The following is a 27,816-nucleotide window of genomic DNA, read 5'->3' as shown; positions in this document are numbered from 1 at the left end:
GCAAGGGACTGCCTGTGTCTCCTGCAGAGGCGGTCCCCCGTCTGTCTGTGGCGCTGCAAAGCCCCATGTGCTGGTGGCCATCCTCACACTTGACCTTGGGGCTGGTCCTGCTGCGCTGGCCTGCAGGGAGGGGCTGGGAGAGCCGGGCTGGGAGAGCCGCGCTGGTAGTCAGGAGTGAGCGTGCCCAGGCCAGGCTGCCATCTCGGGGGACCAGGGTCCCCATCACTCCAAGACATGCGTTTCTCCACGGAGCAGTGCCTGGCTTACAGAGAGCGCCCTGTCTCTCTCTGTGTGGTCAGCACTTCCTCCTCAAGGGAGCCGTCTAGGACCAAGGCCGCCGAGCGGGGCTTGAGGTGGGGAACAGCTCTGGGCGACCACGGGCACAGAGGGTCTGGACGGCCCCTCTGGCCTGCACACGGAGGCCAGGCTGCCCTGCCCCAAGTCGGGGCCTTGGCTCTGCTGGACCCTCAGGGCAGGGGCAGGAAGGGGGCTCCCTGGGTAGGGGAGGGCAGGCGAAGGATAGCACCCCCTCTGCCCTCCTGGACTCATGCAAGGTTTCCCCTCCCTCCTCTGGGGGGGTCTCAGGGTGGGAGGGCCTGGACCAGAACAGCTCCTCCTAGGGGGTTTATTCTGGTGAGATTTTGTTTGAGAAAAGGGCTCTGATGCTTCAAATGTTTGAAAACCACCGTCTTCCCGCTGCCCGTACCCAAGAGTCAGGCCCAGAACCCCAGGCCCCACGGGGAGGGGAGTCCCGCCCCCTCCCATCCTGGAGAGGACCTCCGGCCTGGCCAGGAGCAGGTCCTGCTGGGTGCGGGACACCACGAATGTTCTAGTAAAGCCAGGAACAGGCAGAGGCACCACCGTCCCCTCTGGGATGTCCCTCGGCTCTCAAGGAGCCGACAAGGAAACCAGGGAGCTGAGGTTTCACAGGGAGAAACGAGAACAAAACTCTCCACCTGCTGAGACGTCGTCCTGCCTGGGAAGGTCGTGCCAGCCAGAGAGCCCTGAGGGGGGCCGGGCAAGGGGCACCGCAAGGACCCGTCCTCAAAGCCGCCACTGCCCACGCGGTAAGCGCTTCCCCGGGGTCCTCGTGCACCGCAGATGCGCCCGAGCCCCGATGACTTCCTCGCGGACCTTTGTTCTCTTACATTTAAACCAAGAGCAGAACTCGTTTTCTTTATCTTTCTTTTTGCTTTTTGGTCTTCAGAGTGACAAAAAGGGGTACGGAACGCGCTCTTACAAAGCACAGGCGAGGTTTTCATCCTTGTTACGTTGAAGTCTCACTGCAGAGTGGCAGCCCCAGCACCTCCGCACGGGACGGGGGACAGGGTGGCCCTGGGGCTGGCGAGGGGAGCCCGGCGACACCCACGCTCTGGACGAACACGGAGGGGGGCGGGGGTGGGGGGGCAGCCGGTTGCCGAGCGCACAGAGACCCCGTGCGCCCGGGGCTGGGTTGTCCCGAGGCCAGCGGGGAGGTGATGCGGCCCTGCTCCCCTGGGCGCCCTGAGCCCGGAGGCCACCCCTGCTGCTGGGCTCTGGCGCTTCACAAACCAGAAAAGCTAAAGTCTGCGTCGGGGGAATAAACACATTTGGCCCAGAGGAGTCGCAGCGCTCCGGCGGTCTGTCCTCGTGGCCAGATGCACCCGCTGCCCCCGGAGGCCTCGAACCAGGCTAAGCCCGCGGGCCGGGGCTCCGCCTGCAGCCGGCCAGAAGGCTTGCAGGGTCCTGGGACGGAGCGGGGGTGCGGAGGACACCCCTGAAGTCAGGAGCTGCAGGGAACAGCCATGCCCTCATTGTCTGCGACCTGGGGGGAAGCAGAAAGGGACACAGGTTACCTCAGGGTCCAGTGCCGGGGGCAGGCCTCTCGGAGTCCAAGCACCGGGCCAGGGCGCCCACCCAGCTCTCCCGAGTCTCTCCCTCAGCTTCACCCAGCCCTCACCATCTCAGGAGTCCCGCCCCCTTTGGTGCCCCTGCCCCTCTCCTAGGGCAGGTGTCTGACCCCTGCATCCCCCCGTGCCCACCCTACCTACCAGGGGCCCTGAGCTGCCCGGGGAAGGTGCAGGACCCTCAGTGGCCCCGGGACCCAGACCACAGGCTTGTCCTGCAGCCCTGCAGCCTTGGGCCCGGCACAAGGGCTGAAGACGGGCCAGCGGTTCCGGGTCCTGCCAGCCGGGAGTGGCTCGGGGTTTGGGGGGCTGATGGCTGTGCACGTGCCCCAGGCTCAAGGCTCAGAAGGCCCCAGTATGAGGAGTGATTGACACCCCTGGAGCCCCGCCCCCAGCTGGGAGCCCCACCCCACCACCAGATGCACCCTCCTGGCTTAAAGAGACCCCCTTGGGGTCGGGGGGGGGTGGGGGTGGGGCAGAGGGCAGACCCTGGACAAGAAAATCCTCTCCCAGGTTGGTGGGGAGCCCAGGCTTTAGCCCTGCTTCCTGACTTGTCCCCACCTCCCATCTGACCACAAGGTGGTCATCCTCGACCAGGGACAGCAGACATCTCAGCCCTGCGTCTCAGGGCCAACCCCTCTCTAAAGAAAGCAGTGGGCTCTCAGGGAGGGGAGCCCCCCTCAAGTCCCCCAAAACAGGGGGAAAGTGTTCCCCACACTGCAGCTCTGCCGGTCACAGGAGGCTCTGGGAAGGAGAGAGCCTGGAAGGAGGGGGAGGGAGAGGCCAGGAGCCTAGAGTCCAGTGAGAACAGGCGCAGCACAGGGGCTGCCGGCCACAAAGCCGGCTGCTGCCCCCCCAGGAGGGGAGTTGTACCCGCACCGGTGGCAGCGCTCCTGCACCGGAGGAGGGAGAGATGCTAGCCGGAGCCTGGCCCAGCCCCGAGAGTGGGCGTCTGCTTTTATAGTCTTGGAAGCCGTGAGCTGCTATGACAAGACCCCAAATGCCCTGAGACTGCCACGCCAGCCACGTGAAGGGCCCGGGTGTGTGTGCGTGCGTGCGTGCGTGCATGCGTATGCAAAGGGAGGTGCCGGCCACCCCGGCCGAGGCCTCGGGCAGGCGAGGCCACTCCAGCCCGGCTGACGCCACTGGCCGGGAGCGCACACAGTCGTGAGAAATGACCAAGCAGAGGTGTCTGAAGTCACTGTGTTTTGGGGAAGTTCGTTCACAGAGTGATCATAAACTGAAACAAACACCCTACGTGTCTGAAGGCACTGAGAGGTTTCGATTTCTCTCAGAGACCTGGGAACTAATAACTGATTATATATAAACGACCCCAAATGAGGCAAATTCAACTCTGCAGAGAACAGATCTGAAGAAAAACAAAATATATTCATAAGTATCTACATGGATAAGCTACAATTTTTTTTAGATTTCTTTTTTTGCTGTACACGGGCCTCTCACTGCTGTGGCCTCTCCCGTTGCGGAGCACAGGCTCCGGACGCGCAGGCTCAGCGGCCATGGCTCACGGGCCCAGCCGCTCCGCGGCATGTGGGATCTTCCCAGACCGGGGCACGAACCCGTGTCCCCTGCATCGGCAGGCGGACTCTCAACCACTGCGCCACCGGGGAAGCCCATTCCACTTATTTTTAAAATATAGAATCCAGGAGCTGCATCTGCACAGAGAAATGCAAACGCTTTCCACCATCCCCGAGGCTGCCTGTGGGCCCTGAGCCCTGCATCGGCGGAGGGGCTGGCGAAGCCTCAGCGCAGGGGTCCTCTTCCGTCACTGTTGCTGCCCAGGTCTGAAAGCGGTGACCCCGCGGCCCAGCGGCCCGGCTGGCAGGTGGGGGAGGGGAGCCGCCGCCCTGCTCCTTATCCAAAGCGCCCAGGATTCCAATGACCAGGAAAGAAACACCAGTGGTGACCACAGCAAGCTGGACCGCACACTCGCCCCGGCGCAGCCGGTCATCGGGCTCTGACCTGTCATCCTCCTCCCCCAAGCCTCCAGGGAAAGCTCCCGGCCAGGAGCCCGACTTGGGGTGTGCAGGAGGGACCCCTCTCTGGCCACCCTCCCCCCCGCCCCATGCTTCCCCATCGCCTCGGAGCTCGGTCACGGCCCCCAGGCCGGTCTGAAGGAGCAGCTCAGCATCAGATGGAGAGGGCTGGGGGCTCCAGACCCACCTCCAGAGGGATGCAAGGCATGTGGCCCGGGCAGGACCCTGAGCAAACACGGGAAAGACCTCTAAGTCCTGAGTGTAGCGCTAAGGCCCCGCTAAGGAGACTCGTCCACCCAGGGCGGCGGGTCCCAGTCTCAGGGCACCCCGAGAGCAGGAGCTTCTGGGCATGACGCCCACTAAGCCACACCCGGACCCGGGGCCCAGAGCCCTCCGCAACCCAGGACCAGATCCCGGACCCGGGGCCCAGTACCCACAGCCGGGTCTGTCTTGCCCATCAGTCCCTGAGACAGGCTGCCCCCCTCCGGGAGCACCCTGGGCTGGGCAGACGGTCGGCTCTGCAATGTCTGCCAGCAGCACGTTTCCGGGGACACTGCCCTTGGCAAAGAAAAAGACGGAAACCATAAAACAAAATCCTGGACCTTGCTCTCGAATTCCCAACCGCCTCCGGCCCAAACTCGCTGAGCCGCCAAATACCCTCTCCAAATGCCAGTCCTGGGGACAGGCCCTCCCTGATGCTGGTAGTCTCCTCTCTGCAGGTGCCCCAGGACAGGGCGGACACCAGGCAGCGTCCTCACTGCCTGTGGTGGCTGCCGGGCCCTCCCACCCCCCGAGTCACCAGGAGAGGCAAGGAGGGGCGGTGAGGGGCACGGAGAGGACGCGGACGTAGGACAGCAGCGATGACCAAAGCCCTGGTGGTCAGGCAGGAGAAACGCCGATGCAGAGGCCCCAGGGGGATGGGTCTTGACTCCGTGGCTGTCCCACCTCCCTGCCTGGGGCAGCCAGCGGGTGGCTCTCGGAAGCCCTCAGGCTGGCCCGGGCCTCTGTGAGGACAGCAGGGGTTCTCATAACTCTGGGGACAAACCCGGACTTTCTCTGTACTTTCTTCTTGACTGATCAGCCAGGGAAATGCCCCTGAGACTAAGACAGGCCCTCTGCCTGGGACACACCGGCCCCTCTTTAATAATGGGACGTTCCCTCTGGGAGGGGTGGTCCCTGTCCCTTCAGCGCGACAGCCTGAGCTGACCCCAGAGCGCCCCAGCCCTGCTGTCCCCCACCCCACTTAGAAACTATGGGAAGGGCACAGATCACGGCAAAAGGCTGCCGCTGGTGGTCCTGTAGAGAGAAGCTCATTTTTCTTCCCAGCAGGAAGACACCCACTGGCTAGGAACCAACTCCACTGCCCAGCAAGGCTTGCTCACCCCTTCCCCCCAGTTCCTCCCTCCCCAAGAATCGCCCCAGTGCCCTCAGCGCAGTCCTGGCCCGGAGGCCCCTCCAGCCCTCACATCCCCGGAGATGGCACTCCCTCTAGCCTGCGTCCTGGAAGGGCCCCCCGACGCCCCAGTGTCCCCTGCCTCCCGTGGCCAGCACCCCAGGGATCAGGTCCGCCCCAGCCCTGACCGGAAGGGGCAGGCCACGCGGTCCCACAGCTGCCCGGGGGCCCAGGCGTCCGAGGGGGGATCCACGATGCCGGAGGCCCCTCGAACTGGGAGGCGAACGCCACCTGCACCGAACGTGGCTCCCCCCGGCGGACCCCACCGCTTCCTGCCTGCCGGGAGCAGGTTAACCGGGAAGCTTCCAGGCACCAGGGCACCCAGCGGGAGGGCGCCTCCGGCACGGGGCCACGCCGATGCACCTCATGAGCAACACATGAGCCGGGTCTCCCCGTGAGGGCGCCGTGGGGCAGAGGCCACACCACCCTGGGCTCCCAGCAGTACATCCCAACCTGGGGTCTCCAGCCTGGAAAGCGGCCCCCAGCCCATTCCCCACACAGGACGGTCAGACCCCCCGGGCTCAGCTCCCTCATGGGGCTAAGCTGCCTGCAGACCGGGGGCCTGTTGAGAAGATGGGGGGATGGGGGGCTCCCCTCCCTCCACGACAGGGCCTGGGTTGCGGGATGATGACCAGGCCGGCTGAGCACAGCACAAGACCAGACGGACAAGGCCTGTTCCCCAAACCACAGCCTTCCGAAATGCGGTGACATCAGCGTCTCATGAGAAAGAAACAAAGCAGCCACCGCTGGAAGTGGGAACCGTGGAGCCTCAAGAAGAAGGAAGCAAAGGGAGGCAGCTGCGGCCCGGCCTCGCCGACGCCACCTGGGGAGGCGGCCCACGGCAGCCCTGCAGGCGCACGACCTTCCACAGGCCACGCACGCCGGGCCATCCAGCGTGGCTCAGGAAAACCGCTCCCTCAACCCAGCGGAGCCCAGCAAGGCGCTGGCCATGGCCCCGAACACCCAGCTCCCCAGTCACCCGCCTGGTCCCGCGGCCCCTTCAGCCACACCCAGACTGCACCAGGTCTGGTGAGACCCTGGCCCAGACACAGGGAGGGGAAGGGGACAGTTCCCAGGAACGCCAGATCCTCCGGGATGGAGCGCTGGAGAGCTGTTGTTGACGTCGTTTCCCCAGGATACACAGGGGTTGACACGTGGCCCACATTTCCCCAGGATACACGTGGAGGGGACACGTGGCCCACCTCCTGTTCCAGAGGCCCAGGCAGCCCCTCCTTCCAGCCAGCACCGCCCCCTCCATCCAGATCTGCTGTGTACACCGGGTGTGGACACCTCCAGCTCAGGGTTCTTAACCCAGAGGCATGATGGGGCAGATGCCAACCCGCCCGGAGCCAGGCCATCCTCCCAGGCCCCTTCCTCCACAGCTGGGGAGCATCTCCCCTCGCCCGAGGCGCTGAGGGCGGGGGGGCAGGCACGCGTCAGGCATCCGGCTCTGCCTCTCCAGGGCCAGGGGCTGCCGGATGCACAGGGGAGAGCCTGGCCTGGGAGCAAACCCTAGCTGTGCCTCCCTGGGGGCCAGTCTCCCCACCTGTGGGACAGGGCACCATGGGCCCCCTCCCGGCGATGCAGCCCGGCGTGCAGAGTGCCGTGAACCTGGCGCAGGGCAGGGCGGAGGAGGGCCGCGCCCAGGCCCCCAGCAGGCTGGGCCCCCGTGTGCGTCACCGTGTGCCAGGCAGCGCGTGGGTCTGGGTGTGCAGGAACTTACTTCCTCAAAGGGGAGACCCCAAACAGAACAGCAAAGAACGAAGGAGTGGGTTGTGAAGGAGCCGTGACAAACAGAGATGCTGGGATGGAGAATCCCAAGCTCTGGGGGTTCCTTGGGGTCACAGCCGTACACGGGGTGCTCAGGAGAGAGTCCCTGAGGAGGTGGCCACTGGGCACAGAGTGGGCGGCACTGCAGCTCTGCCACACGGAGCCGAGAGCTGGGGAGGGGCGCCCTGCGTGTCTGCTTCTGTTGCAAACACAAGGACAAGCGAACACAGCAGAACGGAGGCCTGCAGGAGGAGGTCAGCACGGAGGGGCCGGGACGATATGCTCAGGCTGACTTGGGACCCCCTGGAAACGTGCACGGAATCGAAATGTAAAGGAATCTCTACAGATGGAACGAAAAAAGGAGCTCAGTGACCCTAACGGTGCCTGAGGTCATGACAACCGCGGAGGTGGCGCTGTCTCGATAACTCTGGAACAGGAATTTGACATGCCCCCCAAAAAGCCAGAGCCCGGGGACCAAAGGCCTGCAAGCAAAGCTTGGCGCTGGCCCACGGGGGAGCTGGTGGCATCACTGTCTAAAACGATTACATACGTGATGGACTCTACCTATATTAAATATTTTACATATATTAACTTTTACATGTAAAATTATTGTGTTAACATCACTAAGAACCAAGATCTTCAGTATAAGGAGAGAGAGATGTGAATATAAAAGTTGAAAAAGTATAAAATCTGAATTAGAAAAATCAGTGTGAAGTCATGATTTCTTTTCTCCTGAAAGAAATTCCAAGGTCTGTTAACTGCAAAGGCTAAGAAACCACCTGGAAACAGTGTGACCCCGGCAGCCAGCACGCCTTGCACCCAGGCAGGATGGCGGCTGGGTACCAGTCCCCTTGAGAGGACCCGGGACTCCTCGGGAAACGGCTGACCCTGGGTCTGGGCCAGAAATGCCCACGGTGACACAGAATCCCGAGTCCTGGCAGAAAGCAAGGCCGCTGCCAGAGACCCCGTGGTCGTCAGGCGGACTCGTGAGCTGATGAGCCCACGGCCAACAACGGGACGATCCGGCGTCAACAAGGACATTCGCCTGGACTGAGAGGTGTCCACCATGTTTATGGCAGACACGCTGGTCACTCCGGAGGGTGCCGGGAACCGACTCAGACGCGCGTCCATATGTTCTGTAAGAGCTCATCTAAAGGTGACCAAAGTGTTACTGCAGGACGGCCTGATCAGGTCACCAGGACAGAAGGGCCTCCCGACGGGCAGCTGAGGGGCCACCGTCCCACGGAGGGGTTGCACCCCAGTCCCCCGGCGCAGGAGTGCAGAGCTCAGGCCCCTCCCCGTGTGCTCTGGGACCTCCTACCTTGGGGTGGGTGCTCCGTCCAGTGGAGAAGCAGCAGGACAGGAACAGGGACGAGTACTTGGAGCTGGCAGTGGGGCCCCCTGGCCAAGAGTGGTTAAGGCATCTCACCAGTGGGAGGGGCAGCGTGGGGCCTGGAAGGCCCAGCCCAGGGGGCCCGCAGCCCCTCCCCTCGGCTGGGAGAAGTCCCCACCCCCGCCAGGGACCCCAGCAGAGCAAGTGCACACACCGGGCCTGTGTCCCGGCGCACCCACCTGGGGACGCGGCGGGGAGGGGGCGGGGCCTGAGCCCCTGCAGCAGCCTCGGAATTACAGGCCTTAGTTTCCTCTGGAACAAAATAATTACAACCCTCACAGAGGACCTGAGTTCCCTGAAAGCAACGCGGAAGTCAGCTGAGAAGCAGAAGTACATCTTTATTTAGCACTGGAAGAGAGAAAAGCCCGTTTGGGGCATTCGCCTTGAGGATACCGTTCTAGAAGAGGCACAGAAGGGAAGTGGCCCCTGGAGACGGGATCTGGACGCCTCCGCTGGGGAACTGGGCGCCGAGTCAGCACTCCCGGGGGGGCGGGGCGGGCGGCCGCCACAGCCGGGCAGCACGGGTCCGGGCTGGCTTCCCGCGGATGTCTCTGTTTCCCGGGAGAGTCACCTTGGGAAGCCGAAAGCGGCCCTGGTGCCGCCGCTGGCCCGTGTGCACGGCCTCCGTGCACGGCCTCCCCGCACGCGCTGTGCGTGGACCCATACGGGCCTGCCGAGTGGGCAGAGGACGCAGCAGGCGAGTGGGGCCCCGACCATGGAACCCGGGCCGTCACCTTCCATGGGACAGGTGTGGCCAGTGTGATGGAATGAGGGCTTTGAGATGAGCAGATCAGGCTGCACTAAGCAGGTGGCCCATAAACGCCTCACAGGGTCCTCATGGAGGACAGCAGGGAGGACGCGTCACAGCAGAGAGGCCCCCGTCACCGGGCAGGCAGAGGCTGCATGATGCGGCCACAGGCCCGGGAGCGCCCGAGCCCCCAGGAGCTGGAAGAGGCAGGAAGGACCCTCCCCTGGAGCCTCGGAGGCAGCACAGCCCTGCCGGCACCTTGACTTCGGGCTTCTGGCCTCCAGAACCATAGGAAGAGATTTCTGTTGTTTCCAAATGCCCAGCGTGAGGTCATTTGTACCAGCGCCACAGGAAGTTTCATAGGGGACGAGGCTCACCCCAAGGGTGCCCTCCACTCAGAGAAACCAAAAAACCCAGCGCTCGGAGCTGCCCGCGGAGTGAGCCCCGAAAGTTCCCTGCCGGCCAGCGGCCCGGCCACTCGGGCAGGAAGGGAAGGGGCCAGGCCCCTGCGGTTCCACGGGAGGTTGGGCCCCAGCCCTGGACCCTCCCAGCTCACACGGGGCCTGTGAATTTCCCACTGGGCTGAGAGGCTGGGACACTGGGTGGCATTCTGAGCTGTCACGCTCCCAGGACACCGAAGCACCCGTCACCGCACCTCCCAGGCCCTTGGGGTGCGCTCCCAGTGACCGTGCACCTGGTAACGGACGGCTCCATCACCACCTGCCCTCACCTGGGTGGTGCCCGCGGGCTGGGCGAGGCCCCAGCCCGTCTGTGCTCACCCACGGCCTCGTCCTCACCCATGTCATCCCATGAATCCACCACTCGGCCCCAAGGCTCCTCTGAGGCTGGACCCCGAGACTCCTCCCAGCTGAGACCCAGGCGTTCACAAGCCGGCAACCGGAGTACCCCCTCCACGGCCGGCGAGGGGCATGGCGGTCCCCGAGCTCCCAGCAGCCCAGCCCGTCCCCTGGGCCTCTGCCCCCTGCTCCCGTGGCCCTCCGACGCCCCACCCTTGTTTGAGCCTCCGTCCTCTGACACATGCTTCCAGCCTCCGGCCCCACCACACCGCTGTCCCAGAGCACAGGACCACCCACCCTCTGCTTGAAGTTCTCCCATGGCACCCCTACTCTGAGGATAAGGCCACAGCTGGGGCCTCAGGCCACCAGGCCCACACTGGGCCTCTCCCCACCCCTAAGGACACGCCCACCTTCCTCCTGCCACGGGCCCCAGCACGTGCTGCTCCTTTTGCATCCTCAGATGCTCATCCCCACCCTATTAGCTCATGATTAGCCCACTGTTCTAATCTCAGCTATATGTCACCTCCTCCAGGAAGCCTTCCCAGATGCCCAGTCCAAATCAGCTTCCTCACCAGACACTCTGCTGGGAGGCCCTTGTCCCCCCTCAGCACATTCCTGTGTGTGATTATGCACGAATCTGGAGACTCTGAGTCACAGCCCTCTCCCCAGCCCCCCAGACAAAGGCCTCGGTGACTGTGCACACTCCTGTCCCCCATCCAGCAGAGCATTCAGTCCTCGGTAGGCCGACCCCTTGGTGGGTGGGTGGGTGGGGAGAGAAGAGGCACGTAACCGGGTCTGAGAGGAAGAGGCCTGGGGTCACACCACCCCCGGGAGGAGTCGCTGTCACCTGTCAGGTTGGGGGGCCAGCCCCGCACTCAGGGCATCCCTGTCCCCCCTGCAGGACCCTCGCCCCCCTGACCAGTGGGCAGCAGGAGTTGCCCAGCCCACCCAGTCAGGAGCACGACCCCGGCCCCACCCCGGGGGGACATGGGAGGACCCCCGGGAAAGCAGAGCTGGAAAGCCGGCTGCAGACAAGTCCCCTCACTCCCCCCCTACCCGGAGACAGATGGGGAAACGGGGGCTCAGAGTCGCCAGCCTGCTGGGGCCAGGGCAGGGCCCGGAGCCCTCGGGAGATGCGCCCCAACGGGGCACACGAGCACCCTGGGGGCGGTGCCTGCTCAGAGCCCCTGTGCCCAGCCAGCCCCATGGCCTCTCCCCAGCGCCCTGGCCGCCAGGCCCCAGGCCGGCTCCGCAACTCTCACAACGTCCGCGTGGGCACCCACCTCTTAGCCGAGCCTCCAGCAGCCCTGCAAAGGGGGCAGAGTCTCTCGGGGAAGAGGCGCTGGGCACACGCCCGTGGAAGGGGCCCAGCCCCACATCTGCTGAGACTCTCCTGACACACCTGCGGGCAGCACGGACAGCCCAAATCCCAAGGAGCCCCTGGCACCGCCTCAGCCGTCCTCAGGTGTCTGCAGGGTCAGCTGGGCCAGGCCGGGGTGGCCGGTGGGTGGGGCCGGGAGAACCACCTTCCCCAGCAGGCCTCCCGGCCGAGCTCCAGGGCCCTGTACCAGCCTCCCAGCCCTCCCGTGGGGGGCCCGGGGGGCCCACGCCCGCTGGGAGGTCCCTCCTCCTGCCAGGACGTGCCTGGCCCCTACCTCAGCGCCACCACGGGGCACTGCCACCAGCAAGCACCTCACCCAAGCTCTGCCGGGACCCTCCTGCACCAGCCCCGCAGCCCTCAGCTTGTCTGGGGAAGCCCACCTTCCCCGGTGAGGGCAGTCCCCTGCTTCCCCTGCAAGGAGCAGCCTGGACGGCTGTTCCCCAGACACTTGACACCTGCAAGCAAACTTGTCCACCAGGAGACCGCGGACGCCACCTGAGCACGAGGCCCAGGCTTGCTGACGCCGGCAGATCAGCCACTGGCTGGCACAACCTCAGCTCAGTCTTTAAGCCTCAAGAAACAAAACCCAGAAGCCCATCAGCCGAAACCATTGGTGCTTTGGCGCCGAGAGGACCCAGGCCGCCCCGCCGCGCCCCCAAAGCCCCACACCCCGCGGGGGCGGGGGCACAGGCCCCGCAGCAGGCAAACCCGTCCGGCGGGATTCCTCCTCTGCTTCCTGATACAGAGCCCTGAACCCACGGGGCTGCCTCTGCCCACAGCAGGGGCACGTGGGCAAGCTGCCTGACACCAGGCCAAAGACGGCTGGGCCCTGTGAGCAGCGGGGCGGGGCCAGGAGCAGAAGGGCACAGAGAGAGGCAGGGCCCCCCCATCCCCGGTGGTCCCCAGGCCAGCGGACGTGGCCGCAGCCAGGGCTGTCCCTCAGCCTGGCCACAGCAGGGAGATGCCCTAGGAAGCCCGATGCCAGGGCATCTGGACTCTCTCTGGACCGCTGCCCCTCAGGTGAGCTGGCCGCCCTCACCTGAGACCCTAGCTGCCTGGATGCCCCCAGGTCGGTGCCACGCCCACGCCCCAACACGAAGGCCAGAATTGACGGGGGATGTGCCTGGTTCCCAACAGGAGAAGTTCGTGCCCTGAATCCGGGGAGCCATGCTGGAGGTGACGTGGGAAGCAGGTGGGGGAGGGGTGGGGACAAGGCCTCAGGAGCCCCGGCAGGGACCCCGGCCCAGACGTGCCCCTCATCCCTGCTTCTTCAGGACCCCGCTGGACCCGGCACAGCAGGGAGCGGGCACCAGCACTCCACAAAGCCCCTCCCCAGCCACGTGAGCTGGGCTTGCCCAGCCCTGAAAACTCACGCCACCCGGGAAACGGGCACAGACAGGTGGGTGAGCAGGGCAGCCAGGCCACGCAAGGTCACCCGAGGGTCCGGAGGTGAAGGCAGAGGCCCAGCTCGTCCTCCGGGCCAGCCCCGTGCCATGCCGCCTGCTTCTGTGGGCGTGAGCACGAGGCCACTGGGCCAGGAAGAGCACTGACCCCACAGGCTGCCCCTCACAGGGGACCCTGTCATGTCCCCTCTGGTCCACCCAGGCGGCCTGGAGCCTCGGGGGACCATGGCCTGCCCGGGACCAACCAGGGGAGGACAGAGGGGGCAGTCAGACCTGGGAAGAGTGGCCACCAGCGCCAAGGACACACCCCGCTGCCCAGGCCAGAGCTGGTGGCAGCCACCAGATGAGAGCACACCCACATCTCCCTGCACCTCGGGGCCCAGGGGAAGCTCATGGCAGACGCCCTCAGCCCCTCGGCCGTTTCCGGACACCCCGCCAGACACGCCACACGGTGATGCCCCACCCCACCTGGTGACACGGCAACTGCGCAAGGTGAGGCTTCCAACCCCAGGTGGTGACACCCCCAACCCCACAGAGGCTCCATAAGGCCTGTGGCTGGGATCCTACAAAGGTCTCCTGGGGGCAGAGACAGAGGGCGAGGCACTGGCCCAGGGACAGATCCCAGAGCACCGGCCCCGCCACCGGGAGCCTGGAGCCCCCGGGCACCAATGTCCAGGACCCACGTGCCGGCTGACAGAGGGGAGCCCCCACTGGCAGCAGCAGAGCAGCGCTGGGCCGTAGGCGCTGCCTCTGAGGGCAGGCAGCTCGGTGACTTTCCTCCTTCGGGCAAAGTCAGACCCCTGGACGCACCTGCAAGCAGGAGGCTGGGGAGGGGAGGGAGGGAGGCCCCGGCTGCAGCCTGGGAAGAGTGAGTAACAGAGAAAGCCCCCCACTGCGCTCACCACCGCCCCCTCAGTCAGAGCCGCCACCTTTGAAACCCTCTCCTTTCTCCAAAGGCAAACGAAAAGAGCAAGGAGACCTTTTACGGTCCTTTGCAAAATGGCCGCAAAACACAAACTAGCTCTGTTCTCTGAACAGGTGGCTGACGACTCGCCTGCTTTGAAAGCACCTCTTCTGTGAATCAAAACGCTGGACAATGTTGCCAGCAAGCGGGGCGATTGTCCAGACGGCCCCCTTCGGAGCAGCGAGCCAGATGGCCAGGGGCGTCCACGTCCCCCTGGCTCACCGAGGCCCAGGGCGGAGGGACAGCCCAGATGCAGACACGGGCTTGGGACGGCCGGAGAGAGGCCACCCTCCGCGCACACACTCACCTGGTCGGAACCCGAGTTACGTTTCAAACTGGGTTAAGAGCTCCCTTATTTCCGGGGCCACGTGTCGGGCGGCATTGGCAGCCTCTGTTATAGCTTTCCGATACATCCCCTTCTTCTTACGGTTAAATCTCAGTTTGAAAAATTCAGAGAAAGGGGAGAGTTTTGAAATAGACAAGAACGATGTAGTCGGAGAACCAAACCATGAGACTTTCGCTTCTTGCCAGGAGGGCTCGCCGTCCTCCTTCTGGCTAAGACTGATGTCCAGGACACGTGCTGGCCACCAGGGAAAACCATGAACCTTACCCCACACGATGTCCCCTACGGCCACGGTCCTTCCATCCTCGGTAACGCACTTGGAGACGCTCTGCGTGTGCAGCCTGACCGTCAGGGGTGGGACCGTCGGCCGCGCGTCCTTGGACGAGGCCGGCACAGACGCACCGTCGCCAGACGAGAGGTCACACATGTCTGGTGACGTCCCTTCCGAGCTGGGCGATTTGGACTCGTCCAGGCTGTCGCTGCTGCACGCCGACAGGCTGGCGCAGCCAGTTCTCCGGGGGCAGGCGGCGAGAAAAGCCAGGCCGTCACGCCCGTGTTCGCCTCGGGGACACCCCTTGCAGTCGTCGTCCTCGCCGGAACTTCCAGAAGACGAGTCCGCCAGCCCAGAGCGGGCAGAGCCGTCAGCCAGGGGCACGGGTGAGCCGGCCCGGGGGCCGCGGCCACAGCCCTTGAGCTCCTCCACCAGCTCGGCCTTGTAGACGGGCTCCTGCTCGCCAGCCCCCGGGCGGTGGGGCTTCAGGCGGATCTTGGGGGGCGGCGGGGCAGCGCTGGGGCGCAGGGGCCGTGTCAGCTTCAGCTTGGGGATGGAGGCAGGCGCCTCGGGGTCCGGGCCTCCGGGCGGGGCCTGCGGGGGGCAGAAGGGCTCCAGCGAGCCGTGCACGCGGGAGGGGATCTCCACCACCTCGCCCGTGCCCTGGGGCGTGCTGTAGGAGATCTTGATGACCGGGCTCCGGGGGACCCGGGCCCGCGCCTCCTGCCGCCTCTCCCTCTTCCTCCTCTTGGGGGTGGTGTCACCCCCACCGTTGGGGTCCTCGGGCTTTCGGGGCTCCCTGCGCGGCTGTGGGGGGGCCGGGGGGCCGGGGCTGGCCTCTGGGGGGCTCAGGGTGCTCTTGCACTTCTCGCAGAGCACCTGGCGGGGCCGCAGGCGGATGGGACTCAGGGCCAGGTGGCCAGGGTCGCGGTTGCGGGACAGGCGCCTCCGTGTCCTCTTGATGCCCCGGGGGGGCGGCTGCGGCACCCACTGCCGGTACGTGTTCCTCAGCCAGAGCGGGGGAGGGAAGGGGGCGCCTTCAAAATAGGGCGGGAACGGGGGCAGGCTTCCGGCGGGCAGCAGGGGCGGCTCGGGGCTGGCGGTCCCAGGGGCCTGGTCCCCACTGGGAGGTGGCGGGGGGCCTGTCCCCAGCTGCATCGCCTCTGTGTCGCCCTCCGTGGGGGCCGGCCCGTGGCAGCCGTTGACAGGCGGGTCCTGGGCCTGGGGCGGCGGAGCTGACGGGGGCAGGCCGAAGAGGCCAGACCTGGTGGTGGGGAGACAGAAAGGGGTGGTCAGGACAGAGAGGACGCCGCCGTGAGCAGACCCCACTCCGGAGGGCCCGGCACATGCCCCGGGGGCATCCCAGCTGCCCGCTGTGCTCCGAAGTCACGCGACCCGCCCGCATGGAGACCGATGGCCCGACAGCACCGAGCACCCACACCGCACTTCGTGGCAACAAGGCGAATGCGGGCTCGAAGCTGGAGGCCTCCCAGGACCCGGTGCAGGCCTGGGGCCCGGGAAGCCTGGGGACGGGGTCTGGCTCCTGGGACGGGCCTGACCAGGCCTGCGGGGGGCCGGCTGCTGTGTGGCCAGCGGCCCTTACTCACAGGCCTCACCCGCTCAGGCCCCTCCTCCCTGAGGGAAGCACTCCCAGAGGGAAGACCCCACGTGTGTCCCTGGGAGGACCCCCAGTCCCAGGACAGCCCACAGGACCGGGGTCCCGGGTGCCGGACGTGTGTCTGGGGGTGGGGGCCACTCGTGGCCAGGCCCAGCAAGGACAGGGGTCAGCCACCAAACTGAGCCCGCTCCCTCCTGAATGCTGAGTTGGGCCCACCTGTTTCCACGGCTCTCAGGTGAGGGCATCACTCAGGCCGCCCCTGCCCACCACAACCTGGAAGGACCACCCCTCCTGCCAGCACTCCTGGCCCCTTCCCTCAGGACCTCCAGCTCCAGGACACAGAGGGCCAGGCGGCACTGATAAGGCCACGTGACCCGTGGGAAGGGGCCAGAGAAAGCCGGAGGCCCCCCTCCCGCGAGGACCCACAGCTGAGCCTGAGCGTGTGGCCGGCACCTCCGGGGCCCCCCAGGCGGGACTCTCTCCCCGGGAAGCTCGGGGCCGGCAGCCTCCACTCGGATGTCCCGGCATCAAATGGCTTGGGAGAAGCGCCCTTCTAGAGCCAATGACCGTCACCCCCCAGGCCCCGCGCTGGGAATGTCGGGAAGTCACATCTGACCAGCAAGCTGCCCTGGGAGCCACAGGAAAACACATTTGCTCCAAGTAAGGAAAACCAAGGCCAATCAGGCCACATCTTTCTTCGGCGGTGACACACATAACTTTAAACACATGCGATTTAACTTGTAAGAACTGCTTTAGCTGAAAGCTGTTAGTTTTCACTTTTTTTAAAGCACAGAACAGACTTTTAGCCAAGTTGAGAGAAACGAGGATTAGAATATTGTATCTCAGTGTCTCCCTCCCTTTTGTAATTCAATCAGAGGAGAAAAGATAAGTGAGCTTTGCTGTTTCTCAAAGTCATTTCTCAAAAATGACTTCTGCGTCTACAGGGTCCAGCAAACCAGGGCCACGGCCACCTGCCCTCTGCTTGGCCAGGGAGGATGCAGCTCATTCAGATGGCTGACCTGTGACCTGTGACCTGTGACCATGACTGAGGGAGAAGAGGGGAGGGGGAGGAGTACAGGAAGAGAGAGAGAAAGAGAGATGGCAGTAGCCTAGCGGGGAGCGTCCAGCCACAGGCCAGCAGTAGGGGACTTGGCCCCCTGTGAGGTGGGATTCTGCGCTGGGTGGGGGGCAGCCCTTGCGATCCCTCCCCTCCCCCCCTCCCCATCACCCGTGGGCATGTGGCTCTTCAAGGGCCCCTCTCCCTGGAAGGACCAAGCCGTTCCCACCAGCCTGGCACCCACTGCGGCCCCGCAGCCACAGCCCCCAAGTCCCAGCCGACCAATGGCAACAACAAGAACCACAGACCACGTCTGTCAGTGGTGGCCGCACGCGGCATGTCTCACGGCTCCTGCAGCCACCACGGGAAACGGGCATGTATGACTTCCAACCAGGATGGGCGGAGACTTTCAGGGGAACAGGGTGGGAAAGGGGGTCCCAGGATCATGCCCTGGCTGTCAGCCGCCCTCTCAGCAGCGCCGGGTCGGCACTGGGCACAGAGGTCCCACACCCCACGGCCCCCAGGCCAAGTCAGCCACCAGGTTTTGTAAGTCAGGCGTGACTGCCACACGGCCACGCCCGCTGCCCACGCAGGGCCGCTGCGGCACTGCTGGGCACCTGTGACAGACACCGCATGGCCACCAGCCCTTCACGGAAAAAGTCTGCCTGTGCCCAGGTGTGGGCGACAAGCCCCCACCCAGGGGCGTGACAGGCTGGTGTGTCACCAAACCTCACCCGAGTCCCAGGCATCAGAGCGGGCACTGGACCCCGCACCTGGCTCGTTCCCTTCAACAAGCCCCTCGTGGGCATTCGGAACAGGCTGAGAATTTGGCAAACTAACCCCACGCACATGCGTGCAAGCGTGCATCCACACACGTGTGCACACACGCGCACCGGGGGCCCACACACCAGGCTGGATCACATATCTGGGGCTGCAGGGTTTCTCCCAAGGCCTCCCCAAACCCACTTCCTGCCCACCATTCACAGGCACCCAGGCCATGAACTGGGGGCTCACTCTGACACCCCCCTCTCATCTGCACCCCGTTCCACCTTCCCAGGCCCCTGGGCTGTCACCCCACTAGGACCCAGCCTGTATTCCCTCCTAGGGCTCTGTTCCTCACGGCCCCCCCGTAGCCTGGCCTGTGCCCCCAGTCAGCCTGCCTGTGCTGGTGCAGAGCCCCTCCTGCCAGCTGGGGCCCAGGGACCCCAGGAGCAGGACCCCTGGGCAGCCCCTTTCCCGTCATCCCCCACCCCCCAACCTACCTGCCCTCCAGGACCCTCCTAGGCTTGGACTGTGCCCTCGGCCAGCCGGCCCGGGGGGCTCTGCAGTCTCCTTGGCCACCTCTCTGCGCACACAGGCTGGGGACAGGTGGCCCTGAAGACTGCAGCTGTGGCCCATTCAGGGAGCTTTTTGCCCCACTGATCACACACAGCCCTCAGGGGGTCTCTGCGTGTTCAGGACGGCCAGAGACCCAGGCCCTGACCTGAGCCACAGCAGTAAGCTCTGGGGCCCTGGGTGGGCTGGGTCTGCACCCACCAGACGCAGACAGGGTCTGGCAGTCGACGCCGCCCTGCCCAGGCAGATCAAACTGGGAGGCAGCCTCGGCTGTGAGCCGTGCCCTGGTATGCATGCCCCCTCTGCCCACAGGGCTGTGGCTGCAGCCTAGAGGGGGAGGTTCCTTGCAGACGGCCCGGTGGAATGGCACTGCGGCTGCCACGGCGGGCCCCGTGACTCGGACACTTCCTTCCCAGAGCTGCTGCCCTGCCCAGGCCACACCCACGCCTGCCGGTGGGTAAACAGGGCCCGCGGGACCCTGGCTGCCGGGCTGCAGACCACGAGCAGGTTCTCTGTCTACAGCCCCATGAGGCGCCGTCATCATCATTCCCATTTCTCGGATGGGACAGTGAAGCTGAGGGAGACCAGGGAGACCAGCGGGTCGGGGGACGGGCGGGGTCCGTGCTCGTGCCCCAGCTCTGCTGCCTCTGGGCGCGGGGATAGCACCAGCCAAGGCCACTCTCTCTGGGAAGGACCTCGGCAACCTGTCCGCCGAGGGGGGCATGCTGGACCCCCAGGCGCAAGGCGTGGCCCGACCGGAGAAGCCGGGCCCCTCGGAGAAGCTGGGCTGTGCCCACGTGGGCCTACACCCAGGGACAGAGGCCCTGGCCGGCCTGGCAGAGCCCCACACGTGATACTGCAGGGCCCTGGCAGGCAGAGAGCTGGGGTGGCCCTGGAGCCAGAGAGATGGCCTGCCAGGCTCAGCGTGAGGGACCCAGGCGCCTGCACTGTCCTGCCCTCTGCGGTGCGGAAGGTCTGGACTCACAGGGCCCCGCAGGGGTGACTCACGGGCGGAGCCAGGGCCTGGCCCAGCCTCGACCGGGAGCGCAAGGCCAGCCAACGTGCCCACGCGGAAACCCGAGGGGCCCTGAGCAAACCTCAGCACCGCGTCCTTGGGGAGCTAGGGGAGGGGCAGGTGGCCTGCGCTTTGAGGAGAGGCTGGGGAGGCCGAGCCCGGGCGAGAAGTTCGCACAGGGAGCTTCAGCCAGGAGGCTTACAGGGATCAGACCCCAAAGCAGAGCGGTTCTGCCCCCAAGGGGACAGGAGACAGAGTCCCCAGGGTCACCCTCCGCTCTGCCCAGGTGAGGGCACGGCCACCGGCATGGACACAGGGACCCAGAGAGAAGCGGCCTGGCCTGCAGTCCTCCGTGGGACACCAGTGGCCAAGCCTCGGCTCCCACACGTCCCTGGGGCTCGTTTGTGCCTCCAGCCTAGCGCCCCTCCGAGAGCAGCGGGCCTGGACGGGCCCACGGCTAGGAGGGGCCCTGCCGCCTGCCGGAGCTTGCGGCCGCCCCACCCCCACCCTCCCGGCAGGCCTGGGGCCCAAGCGTCTCTGGTGCCCACTGGCAGCCTCTGGCCCCGGCCAGGTCCCCATCTGCCCTGGACCTTCCTTCTTCGTCCTCCCACAGGGAGAGGCCACCCCGGTGTCCTGTAAAGAGGTGAGAAGACGTGGCTCCGGAACAGAAACATCCTGGGGGCCAAAGCCCAGGGCCAGGTGCCTAGGGCAGCCTCGTGCAGCAGGTACCTTGTGGGCAGAGGCTGCAGTCAGTCCCAAGACAGGCCCGGTCCCGAGACGAGGCCCGCCCTGCGGCCGGCCAGGCTGTACGCCGTTTCTCTCTCCCAAAGCCCTGCCGACAGACAGCCGCAGGGCTGGAGCCCCGAGGGAGGGGAGGGCCAGGTGGGTGTCAGGCTGCTGTGCACGGAGGTCCACCTCTGCTCAGGGAGCTGGGGAAAGCAGGATGACACGGGGACTTGCAGCCTGGACGCCAGAGTGGCCCCTCGTCCAGGGCCACACGTGGGACCCTGCCCCTCCCCTGTGGGTATCAACCTAGGGTTTCGGCCACAGCTGGCCCCCAGAGTCCTGGACCAAAGGCTGAAGAACCATCAACATCATTCCAATAAGACTCAGGTGACTGCGCCCCTCCTCCCAGGAGCACAAGGCCAGGCCCCCAGCCCACGCCCCCACCCCCTCCGTGGAGCAGCTCCAGAGACCAGCCATGCCGGCCAGGTCCCTTGGTGAGGCACCTGCCTACTGGCTGCAGGTCATACCACCCTGTGATGCACTGCGCACCCTCAGTCCCTCCAGCTCCCCAAGGGCAGGGAGGACGAGCCCAGTGGGGCCTGGACAGGGGGCGTGTCCGGGATGGAGCAGGGGCGCTCTCCTGCCCAGGACGGGCCATGGCTGGGATTCTTGGCCAGCTGAGTGTCCAGAAGCCTGGGTCCCAAGCCCCCCGGGCGGGTGTGGGTCCCAAAGGCCCGTACCCAACCTTTGCGGCCCCGGAGTCTTGTGTGATAACGGCACCCTGGGTGACTCACGCTGGGGAAGTTTACGAAACGCGCACTTAGAGGTCAAGGCCGGAGGCTTCGGATTGGCCAGGCCGGACAGGCAGCTGGCCCTCGTGCCCACCGACCGGGAGACCGTCCCTTCAGCACTCGGCGACTTTGCTGTCTTTGGGACACCCCACCTGAGGTTCTCAACCAGAGGTCCACCCCCAAATCACCCACAAGAGGCCTTCCCTGCACCCCAGCCTGGAGAGCGGAGCTGTGGGGTCAGGGTAGGCCGGGGCCATCGTTATGTGTCAGAACGAACACCGCCCGCCACAGATACTTGAGGACCGTGCACCACAGCAGTTATGCCAGGACGCAAGGCCACTCCCGGCACACAGTAGGTGCTCAGTGAGTGAACGTGGATGCGGGAGCCACAGGCACTCAGGGCACCAAGGGCCTTGCTTCAGGCCGCACAGCGGCCTGCCAGCAGGTCCACGGCTCGCCTGGCCTCCGTGGACAGACAGACGCTCAGCCCAGAGCTCCCAGAGCACCAAGGGAGGGGTGCTGCCGCCCCAGTGCCCCCAAATGAACACTGCTTGCTGGGCCCCGCTGCGTGAACTGCCCCTCCCGGGGGACCCCTCTGTTCTCCTGGGCCCCCGGGGGCTGCCCACGAGCTCGAGAAGTGCTGACACGTGGCAGTGACTGGTCTGCGCCCGGCTGGGGCGCCACAGGCACACCGGCCTGCTGCCCTGGGACCCACAGGCCCCAGGAGGTGGGCAGGCGCCTGCAATCTGAGCTTCCAGCTGCTCTGCCCGCCTGTCAGTGCCCACGCCCGGGATGGGGCCTCACTGACCGGCCCTGCCACCGTGACGTACGGGGTAAGGGGAGTGGGCCCTGAGGAGAGACCGGCCCCAGGGGAGGCAGGTCGGTGCTGCGGACCCCCGAGGCTCGAGGCCGGGCCCCTCTGCCAGAAACACCCAGGCCAGGTCGTAAGCTGCCTCTGGACGCTGTCCGACAAGCCGGCTGTAAACACGAGCGTTGCAACTCACGATATCATGGTAGAAAACTGGGATCGGGACGAAACTGGAGGCGCCCCGCAGAGGGGAGGGGGGGTGGGCAGGGACAGGGGCAGCTTCGGGGCCAAGCCCAGACACCGGAGGGGTTGGGAGAGGCCAGGTCTCTCCTCAGGTTCTCTTCAGGGACTGGGGGCGGGCGGGGGGACCCACTCAAGTCAGAAAGAGGAGCTGCTGAGCAGAGCTGTGCCCACCGAGGCCCAGCTCCTGGTTCTGTGGGCGGCTCCGGTTACAGCCTTATGTGGCCATGGCAGGGTTGCCGCCCACACGTCCTACAGCTGCCAGTTCCCATGCTGGGATCCCAGCAGAGCCTGCTTCCTTCCACGAGGGGGTGGGGAAGCGGGTGGGGGGGTGCAGATCTCCACATCAGGTTAGCCACGGGCTGTAGGGACGGGAGCCCTGCCTGGAGGCAGAGACCAAGGGCGGGGGGCCGGCAGCCTCTGCCGGCACCCCCAGCCTCCCTTGCCCTGAGTCAGGGAGCCCAGAACACGAAGAGCGGGGGGACCTCTCCTGCCAGGGCCCCTCTCAGGGAGGAAAGGCCAGGCAGGGCTGCACAGGCAGCGCTGGGGTGCAGCCCTGCACAGACCCAGGAGCAGGCCGGCGGAGGAAGTGGTGGCCATTGGTGGCAGAGGACCCTCAGCCGCCCCGAGGGACAGGGCTGGCGGCTTCCGAGCGGCTATGCTGCAGCCCCGGAGGGTCACTAGGTCCCGCCAAGCACTCTCTGCAGCAGCGGCAGAGCAGGGCGACAGTCACCTGGGGCGCCATATGCTAAATCACGTGACTTGCACAGAACTGGCTCTGGCGCATCTAACGAGGAGACGATGCCAGCAGAGTGGCCGTTGAGAGGGGATGGTCCTCCTGCCACACCCCGCCACCGGCACAAAATCCGGGCTCCACTGAGGGAAGAAGCTGGGCCTTTGCAAAGGGGAGCCGTTTACTGCTCCCGGTTCAAAATAAGGCCCAGCCTGAGCCTCAAGACACTAGTGCCTGATTAATGCCTAATCATTTATCTGCGCGACAGCTCACTACCATGTGACACCGTATCCGGGAGACTCTTTCCGCTGCAGGGATCCCTGCAGCCGGCAGGCACACAGGTGCCTCTCAGGATGGATTTGCCCCCAGGCCTGCCCAGGGACCCCTCCAGCAGCGAATCCCGGCTCCCGAAGGGAGCTCAGCACAGCTCTGAAACTTGTATCTTCTCATTCCTGTTCTGCCTGGGGCTCCTCAGCCCGAAACAGTGTTTTTAAATCCCGCCGCTGGACACAACTGCTAGCTAGCAATCCTTACCACCTCAGCCCCGACTGCTCCTGGGGGGGCATTACATTACACACCGCCCCCCCCTCGTGAGTAACTGACAGGGCAAGCGCGGCAGCGCATCTGAACCCACTGCCCCCACCCCGGCGGATGACAATTCTGAAGACAGCCGAATTCAACAGTGAGTCTGAACAAAGAAAAGTGCGTTAATTATGGCAGACGTGCGGAGTTCGGAGCCGGGCGGCGCGGCAGTGGGCGCGGGGTCTCGGGCTCCACGCGCCGCGCCCAGGCTCCGGCTCGGCGCCCACCGCTGTTCCCGCCCGGCTGCGCCGTCCCCTGCCCGAAAAGTCGCGACGACTTTGAGAACCACTTTTCCCCCCCGAGTGGCGGCCGCGCTCGCGCACCCCGAACCCGGGGCTGGAGAAACCGAAAGCGGGCGCCGGCGCCACGCTGCCCCGCCCCGGAGCAGCCCCGGCCCTGGGCCAGCGCGCGCGCGGGGTGGGGGTTGTCCCGAGGGGATTCCGGGGGCGTCCCGGGGCCCGCGCCCCCGCCCCCGCTCACTTTTTCGTGCAGTCCAGCAGGATCCCGGCGAAGCTGCGCTCGCCGCAGCTCACGGTGACCAGCAGCGCGCCGTTGACGACCTGCTCCACCCGCACGGGCAGCCGGCAGCCGGCCCGCGGCTCCATGCTCCGCGTCCCGGCCCGGCCCCCGCCCCGCGCCGGGTCAGCCCCGCGCGTGACGCGGCCCGCCGGCCGCCTGACGTCACAAAGCTCCGCTCGGGGCGGCCTCCGCGAGCGGGCCGGGGGCGCCGGGAGGGGCGCGCGGGGCACCCGCGCCCACAGACGCGCGCCGGGCCGTGCGGCCTCCACACTCGGCGTGGAGACGCACTGCGGAGCCCCACCGAACGGTCAGGATGGGGCAGGATGGAGCAGGGCCGCGCTCCACCCCCGGCGACGCTGGCCGCGAGCGCCCGCGGAGAGGACCTGAGAGCCGGAGCCTGGAGAACTGCCCCGGCCCCGGGTCCAAGGACCCCCTCCTCTCCAGCCGGGGGTCCACCCGGGGCGCCTGCCCCTCCCGGCTCCAGGGTGTCTTCCCCTCTCCTCGCCCCAGCCCCCCCCCCCCCGCCCTGCCCGTGTCCCCGGGTTCCCCGCCTCCGGGTCTGGCGCCCGGGTGGCCACCCGGGCACTGCGGGGAGGAAGTCCCGGCGGCGCGAGCAGGAAGCCCAGCGGGGTCGGGCCGCGGAGACGCGGGGCGCCGAGGGGACACCGGCGGGCCCGCCGCAGCGGCCCAGTCTCGACCTCGCCGCCTGGGGGGGGCACTTGACGACCCCCGTGGGGCACTTGACGACCCCCCCCCCGTGTGCTCGGCGCCTCGCTGGGTGACGAGAGGGCACGCACTCGGCTCCGGGCTACCCGCAGCGGGGTTAGGGAGGGTGATCAGTCCACAAGTGTAGGTCGCGTGACCCCGGGGAGCCGGGGAAACGTTGGGTTCCGTGCGACCCCTGGTGCGGCCGGAAGGGCCAGGGAGCCACGCGGCCAGTTCACAATGGAAAGGATTCCCTTCCCCGAGCGAGACTGGGGCTCCCCGGCGCACGCAGCCGGGCCGCTGATGGGGGGAGTGGGAGGTGGAGGGGACAAGCAGACGCCGGACCCCCGCCCGGGCCCCGCTCCCACGCGCCTTCAGCCCAGTACCAGCTCTCGACTTTCCTGAGCACTTGCGCGTCCCGCTCGCGGCTCGGGACCCCGCGGGCCGCCCCCAGGTCACTGTTGCAGTGACCTTGCCCCGAGCGCGTCCCGGCCGGGTCCCCTGAGCCGGGCTCGCTGCGCTCGGCTGGGCACCGGAGACCAGCAGGCGGTCGGTTGTCCTGACTACCCGTCCGCCGCCACCGGCCGGCCCCGCCCCTCCGAGCCGTCCAGGGCCCGCCCGGCTCGGACCTGCGCCGGGGCCGCCACCCCCGGCGCCGCCGCGGACAGTGGGGCCGCCGCGGCGCCGCTCGGCCTCGCCCTCCGGCGGCCGCGCGGCGCGGGGAGCCGGCTGAGAGGAGCCCAGGCGGAGCCAGGCGCCCGCGGAGACCTCGTAGGGCTCCACCGCCCAGCACTGTACGGGGCTGGGGATCAAGGCCCCATGAGCCAGAGTCCGGCCCCAAGCAGCCCCCGGGGAGGCCTGAGAGCAGAGCGAGAGCCTGTCGCCTGCAAGGCCTGGATTCCAGCAGACACCCGACCTCCCCAGCGGAGAGAGGGACCCCGCCAGGAGGCCTCGGGCACCTGACACCTCTCCAGGGTCAGCCCAGCCGCTCCCTCCCTGTGACTGCCGGACCCCAGGGGGCCTGGCTGCAGGCTGCACCCCAGGCCTTTTGCAGCCTCCTCTCTCCAGAGCTGGGCGGGGCTGACTTCGGAGCAGAAAGGCCAGGCAACAGGGACCCCTGCAGGCACTGGGAGGGGGACTGGCCAGAGGCTGCCCACCCGCTCAGCACAGGCGCCAGCGTGCCGGGGATGCCTGCTGGGCGTCGCCCTTCCTGGGCACTGGGGACACACAGCACCAGGGAGCGGGCATTCGGGTCATCTCGGAGCTGGTGGGGGCACTACGCGTGGGCCGTGTCATTGTGTGCACGGGGCGCTGTGTGCAGACGGGGATGTCCAGAAAGAGGGCCCGGGGCCGCGATGCTTGGGCCAGCAGGCGTCCACCAGAGGGAGAAGGGGCCCCACGAGGCCGCTTGGGCAGCACAAGTCTGGCGGCTTGTTGGCGGGGCTGGAGAGGTGGGTGTGGGAGTGCACAGAAGGGGGCCCTCCGAGAGGTGCCGGGGTTGAGGTGAGGAAGGGGGCTTCCGGGGAACTCGCAGGTATCAGCAGCAGTTTGCCGTGGGCGGACAGATACACCTGAGGACACGCTGGGCTTGCGGGGGCGGGGATGCAGCGGTGGGTGTGTGCTGTGGGCGGGGTCGGGGCCCCGAGGACACCCTGCAGTCCCACGGTGGGGGCAGCGGCACCGAGCTGAGCGGGGAGAGCGCTAGGGAGAAGGGCGGCCCGCGCTGCTTTCTCTCAGCCTGGGCCCCAACCTGCCCCGTGCCTGGTATTTCCTAAGTGAGCACGGAAGCCATTTTTAAAGCCCTTTCTCCGGGAGGGAGGGTATTGAAAGAAGAGTCAGCTGACCGGAGGTTGTTTGCATCTCAAAGGGTGTCTGTTCAGGACCTTACCAGGCAGACCTGCCCACTCCCAGCCCAGCCCCACCCACTTGCTCCCCGCGGGCTTCCCCGCTTCCTTTCTGATTTCTGGAAGGCCCGGGGAACTTCCAGACACCAGACTAAAATGCAGATTCCTTCAGAGGGGCCCAATCAGCCCAGGGATCCCGGGTGCTGACCCCCACATGCCGCCGCCTCCTTCCTGAGCTGGTGTTCCCTCCTCCAGGCCCCCTCCGGGGCCAGCCCTGTGCCGGCGGGTCAGCGAGGCCGGCAGATCCTGGAGAGAACAGCCCCAGACAGGCAGGGCCCCGGCAGCTGCCCACTGAGAGCTGCCCCCCGACTGAGGGAGACCTGGGCCGGGAGCCTCTCCCTAGGTGTCCGGACTTTGGCCCTAAAGCCTCCGTTCCCTGGCTGCAGGCACGCAGCCGCTGCGGGGCCTGCGCGGTGCCCGGCCCTCGGCCTGGCCTGCCGGGGTGCTGGCAGGGGGACCGTGGCGGCTAGTCTGGCCAGACGGGCAGGGTGGTGGCATGCAGGGGGACAGGAGGCCGTCAGCGCCTCACGAGGGTGGAGTCGGGTGGCCACGAGCCGGCAGGAGGGCAGCAGACGTGCTCCGGGCAGCGGCTGCTCTGTGACCCCCAGAGGTCCTGTGCTGGTTCTTGGAGGAGCCCCGGGACTCACCCCGTGGCAGCCTGGCCCTCACTCCCTGACTCCCTGCCGGCCCCCCAGTCTCCCAGGGTGACCCGTCCACACCCCAGCTCAGTGTCCCTCCTATTGCCTTCACCCACGGGAGAGCCCGTGAGCCCTGCCCGGCACCGCGGGAAGTACTTTTGCCTTTGTCACCCTCTGTCTCTCCCATGAGGTGGGAGACTCCCAGAGGCCTCCCTGTGACCGGAAGGAACGCTGTCACCGTCACCAGCCTGTTCTGGGTTTGCCCGGCCGGGTGGCTGGTGTCCTCCCCCCACCCCCTCCGGGGCTGCTCCACTTCCTTGCCTGGAGCTCCCCTCGGCGGCCTGGCAGGGGCGTCTCTTGCAGCTCAGGCCAGCTCTCCCAAAGCCAGGTGCTTCTGAGATGGAACCGAGAGTGCCTGGTCACAGGGGAACCGCAGGCCAGAGCCATGGGTCAGAAACCACGGTCTCTCCAGAGCCAGTGCCCAGAGCGCAAGGATGTGAGAGCCGGGGTGGGCCCTGGTGCTCGGCCCAGGCCACCTCGTGGCATCTCGGGCCGGCCGTTGCTGGGAGGGAGGAGAGCAGGGCCCGGATGAGGGCGTTGATTTCACTAAGCACCGGGTAATGAGTCTGTAAGAATGCGCTGCTCTCATCCTCTTCCCCACTGCCACTGTCACCACCACCACCACCACCATCATCATCACCACCATCATCACCACCACCACCACCACCACCACCATGCCCGT

At 66.6% G+C, this 27,816-nt stretch overlaps 1 protein-coding gene across 2 annotated transcripts; it reads right to left on the bottom strand.

The window, feature by feature from the left end:
- Positions 1-1,392: 1,392 nt before the first annotated feature.
- On the bottom strand, positions 1,393-23,932 carry PWWP2B (PWWP domain containing 2B). Of its 2 annotated transcripts, none has more exons than XM_060125408.1 (3): positions 23,789-23,932; positions 14,097-15,667; positions 1,393-1,804 (listed from the first exon to the last, which is right to left on the bottom strand). In XM_060125408.1, exons 1-2 carry the CDS (start codon positions 23,911-23,913, stop codon positions 14,113-14,115), a joined length of 1,680 nt encoding a protein of 559 aa, XP_059981391.1. In that variant the 5' UTR covers positions 23,914-23,932; the 3' UTR covers positions 1,393-1,804; positions 14,097-14,112. The 2 variants fall into 2 exon arrangements, with proteins under 2 accessions (XP_059981391.1, XP_059981392.1); XM_060125409.1 differs by having other exon boundaries at positions 14,400-15,667.
- Between the last annotated feature and the right edge of the window lie 3,884 nt (positions 23,933-27,816).

Source organism: Lagenorhynchus albirostris, chromosome 16 (genome assembly GCF_949774975.1).
Source record: "Lagenorhynchus albirostris chromosome 16, mLagAlb1.1, whole genome shotgun sequence".
NCBI lineage: Eukaryota > Metazoa > Chordata > Mammalia > Artiodactyla > Delphinidae > Lagenorhynchus > Lagenorhynchus albirostris.
Note: the sequence above shows the minus strand (reverse complement) of the source record. Positions and strands in the feature narration are given on the sequence as shown.